Source organism: Wyeomyia smithii, chromosome 3 (assembly GCF_029784165.1).
Source record: "Wyeomyia smithii strain HCP4-BCI-WySm-NY-G18 chromosome 3, ASM2978416v1, whole genome shotgun sequence".
Lineage (NCBI taxonomy): Eukaryota > Metazoa > Arthropoda > Insecta > Diptera > Culicidae > Wyeomyia > Wyeomyia smithii.
The window spans coordinates 214,702,173-214,706,573 of NC_073696.1; the positions used below are offsets into that span (position 1 = coordinate 214,702,173).

Genomic DNA, 4,401 nt, shown 5'->3' on the forward strand with positions numbered 1-4,401 from the left:
CGTAATTGAAAACATAACTACAATTTACTGTTCTATTCTTCTACCTTTCCCCAGTGGTGTCGAGAGACAAGTTACTGAACGGGCTTTCTAACAGTACCACAGCTAAAATCGGATACCATTCGAACCGACAAGGAAATCATTTCATTTTAATTTAGACCGAAAATAAACAACTACTGTTTCGCTCGTACGCAGAAGAAAACAGACTTCCTTGGTAATCGAAGGGGATCCGGGAAAATGGCCAGATAAGCAATCAGGAATCGGGTGAAACGAGACGGTGGCCAGCAGGAAAGAAAGGCGTATGGTCTCCTGGTGCTGATATTACAACGGCAAGACGCTGATACAATAATGGCCGAGCACAGGAATGGGAAGCACAAACACGGTCCGGAAACCAAACATGGACATAAAAAGATGTCTGGCTCAGTTCGGTCGAAATGTTGCATCCTTTTCTGTTTCCTGTCCTTGGTATGGTTAAACACACCGTGGTATTGTTTGGCAAACAAACAGTACTCAATTGTGGTCCAGCACATATGATGATGGAAAAGGAAAAATATCGATCGATGGGAACTGACCACTGGACGCTGGAATATAAAATGTCGATCTCAAATTTTCCTTTAAAAATATGAACTGTTGCTGATAATCACGAAATCGATTTTGTTCAATGGTAATGTTACTAGAAGATATGAAATGATGTATGACTTTTCAGTTGTTCAACTGCTATTTCAACTACTTAAGCATATGGGCATTAAACTGTGTCTTGCAATTTGAGAAAATAGGAGTTTGAAGTTCATGCACCTTAAAAATAGTATAGTATAAAACCAGCCATTACTGATTTAGTTGGTGCAATAAATAGAATATATTTTAATGAATGTGTATGTACTCTGTTAGATTTTCAAAAGGTATTCGAATTTCTCATTCAGATAATTCTGAAAATAGGAGAGATACGATTATTTACTATTTCAAGAATGGTTTCATATTTCTCTATTTTAAGCGCACGAAAATCTACAATTTTCGTGAAGCGTGTTTCTGAAAATTAAATACGTTTAAATTTCATTTCTTAATGCATGTCTTTTTAGACTACAAGGCGCGAATTAGAACAGTAAACAGTCTTTATGGAAACTGAAAGCTATATTTCACTTCACGTGCAGAATATATGAAATTTTGCGTCAGCAAAAGCGGATTACTTTCGAAAAAAGAAGTCCATTTGCGTCATTCTGAAACCACAACTAAGTTCAAATACCTCACCGTAAGAACTGTGCTTTTAAGTTCCATTCGAGTTTTGAAAGCCACTAATGAGCAGCTTTTCGTTCATAATCCGGAACAAACTAGAACACTTACGACCATTTCATTCCCGTCACTGTTAATTTATGATTCCTGAATGCATACGGTGACATTTGCAGCAGACTATAAAACGGGAACTTCGAGACCATTTCTCGGACATTCCACAGTTAGTGTTGTCGGGAAGAAAACATGGAAACCAAACTATTTGTAACGTGTTTAATTATAATAACTTATCTAACCGTAGGCAGTTGTTTTTTCTACCAACCAGCAGCTTTTACAGAAAAGATAACCGATATTCAGGATTTCGCTAGTAACGTTTCAGAAAATCGGTATTTAACTACACCGTCATGAATAAATATTCGAACCCACTTTCATCAGAATTCCCGTGTTTCAGATTACCGCTCCGTATATTGGAACATACAATCACACCGTACGACATGAATCCCGAACAGCTGAAACTTATCGGACGATACGTTTTTCTTGCGCCACAAGAAAATAACCTTTATTTGGTAGGATTCGAGGAAACGATTGACAGTAAGTATTCTTTGGTTGAGCAAATTTAGTTACTGCTGTACTTCAATCGATGAACCAACATAAAAGCATAAAGCTGCCATTCGAAAGCTCTAATGTTTCGATGCTTCAAATTCGCATAACATGTTGCATGCAATTTTGTATACAATGATTTACAACTATTTCGCAGAGTCCGATGCCGCAAGGCGGATAATCAGTGAGTTGGTGAAGAAAAAGTCGATCACTAGCATCTACAAATCTCAGCGGGCAAAATCGATCCGAGTGGATAAAATAAAATATCTCTAAGCAAGATGAAGATGATGTCACAAGGCGGACCAGCCGCGAGGTCTACTCTTTCTCTTTCTCTCTTTCTCGCGAGGTCTACTCTCCAACACTTCTTGTACTTGAATTAAGAAAATGCAATAAGGCCGTTACAAATTTTATTTTCATTTTATGTCATTTATGATCATACCTATTTTTGTTTATAAAGATAATAATTCCAAATTTAAGTTCTTCGATGCTCTCATAAGAGACATAAAGCTTGATTCATTTAGCGTCCGAAACAAATAAAATTACCCTTTTTCAATATTGGCATGACTTAGAAAACATGGTAAGTAGTCAAAATGAAAGCATTTTATTGTACTTTTAGAGAATATATATCACGCAAAACTTTTCCTTATTACCTTAGAAGCAATAGCGCAAAATCGCCTTTAAGGTAACAAACCTATTGCTAAAAAGGCAATAAAATTCTTCCCCAGTCAAGTAACAACACATACTGTCATAAATTTAGCACGTGTTACGGGAGTACGACCATCTAATAATGGTCGTGCAACCACATGCAAGATTTTTTCTGTCATAAACTGCTCCCTTTCCATCTCAAGTTAAAAATGAAATCACACACCGTCGCATATGTTGCACATGTTACAAGTTTCTTCAATCTCCAATTCATCCGGTGAGCGTGTATTAGTTCGCTCGTTGTATGCATACGGAGTAGAGGAAGAATATGACAAGAGCTGCCAAGCAGCATTTTCCCCGTCATAGAGTATGCAAACGTTGATGATTTCAAAGACTTGAAATGCGTCTTTAAATGACATCACGATCTGTAAACTGCGTTAGAGAAAAGCAAAAACATTCGCTTTCTTGCAAGCTATTCAAAACACATTCTCATTGGTTCATGGAAACTCATTTGCACCTGTTTGAAAATACCAAACTCGTGCCCATCCAGAACAATATTCGCAACTTCGGCAACTCTGTTCAGACAGTATAACATATTTTCATTTCATGTAAACACTGGGGGACGAAACGAAAGTGTTTCTAATTAGACATTTGAGGTTGACGGATGAGATTCTCATTATGTGGGGATGAAGGGAAGCAAAAATGAATCTGATCGTTGCATCAATACAAATGCAGCGAGTGAAGTCTTGCTAACACATGCACTGCGGTGCTTGGCTGTATGTTCTCCTGCAGAAACACATACAAGCGTGTGCCCGTCATAATTTTTGTTACTTTTCGGTTATTACTATTTGTGTATAATGCGCAGTCATAAGACACAATAAGTAATAAAAAATTGCCCTAAAGTAATAAAATGTTCCCCGTTTGCGTTGGGTGCAGGAAAAATAAAAATAATAATGTAGTATGGTATCATTCAACTTTGGTGGTTTGACAAAAATGTGATAAAAATTCACAAAAAAAACACAAGCTGTATAAATGAGCTCAAATTTTAACATTTTGACTTGTCAAAATCTGAACTCATTCATAATCATAGTTTACCTGTTTGCCTTTTTGAAGAAAAATCAAAGTTATGTGCTACTATGTCCCAGATGGTCTCGAGGTACGATGCTGCAAAGTCTGTGTATAAATAAACGGAAGGTCAAGTTCCGCATCAGAATATAGCACCAAGGCTTCGCTATGCGCCACTAAGTCAGCTTACTGCCTACTAACTAATTTTCGTAAAAACGGTGTTTGTCTTTGCTTATAGCGACACCTGCGGCATTGCTAACGGTTTTTGCAATTTGTTAATGAGTATGGACGATTGCTTATAGCCACAAAAGCGGCATTACTGCCTGCTGAACAAAATTTCAAAATAATCGTTATTTTTCGGAACAATGAAATTGTCATCGAGTGGCACGTTTGTTTGTCTGTGATATAATATTCAATACGTTTGCTCGAATAAAATACGAAATGCGATTAAGAATTATTACTTGATTCTTCAAATTGAAACAAATTTTGATTGCTGTTCATTTTTTCTGTGAACCCCTATCAAATTTAAAACAAGGAAGCACTACTTTTGTTATGAATTTTCTATTCTCCAGCACTGAGTTCATGAATTCTACTATGCTGTTACTCTAGCATTCCACACTAAAGTCACGCAGTGACACAATCAGATAGACACAAACCAACTTATTATATTTATTATAATTAGCATCATCTGCCAAACCAAGCTATCACATTTTATAGAATTAGCATCTAGCATTTGTCATCAACGTTCTGTTTTGGTTCTTACGCAACTTCATTCATTCTTTTCGCTTCTCAGTTCATTCTCGAATGATATTCGTAAAATTTTAATAATCTACATTTTCAGCGGTTCTTGATAACTTATATAAATCATGGCTA

General features: G+C 36.5%; 1 protein-coding gene across 1 annotated transcript; it reads left to right on the forward strand.

Annotated features, from left to right (window-relative positions):
- Positions 1–1,426: 1,426 nt before the first annotated feature.
- LOC129731900 (uncharacterized) lies at positions 1,427–2,297 on the forward strand. Its single transcript, XM_055692267.1, has 3 exons — positions 1,427–1,607; positions 1,673–1,812; positions 1,979–2,297. Exons 1-3 carry the CDS (start codon positions 1,468–1,470, stop codon positions 2,092–2,094), a joined length of 396 nt encoding a protein of 131 aa, XP_055548242.1. The 5' UTR covers positions 1,427–1,467; the 3' UTR covers positions 2,095–2,297.
- Positions 2,298–4,401: the final 2,104 nt, after the last annotated feature.

What these genes read in the sequence shown, in the direction of transcription:
- LOC129731900 (XM_055692267.1), top strand. Translation starts at nt 1,468, where the DNA reads ATGGAAACCAAACTATTTGTAACGTGTTTAATTATAATAACTTATCTA. An exon ending in AGTAACGTTTCAGAAAATCG is followed by an intron (nt 1,608 to 1,672) that starts GTATTTAACTAC and finishes CCCGTGTTTCAG; the next exon opens with ATTACCGCTCCGTATATTGG. An exon ending in ATTCGAGGAAACGATTGACA is followed by an intron (nt 1,813 to 1,978) that starts GTAAGTATTCTT and finishes ACTATTTCGCAG; the next exon opens with AGTCCGATGCCGCAAGGCGG.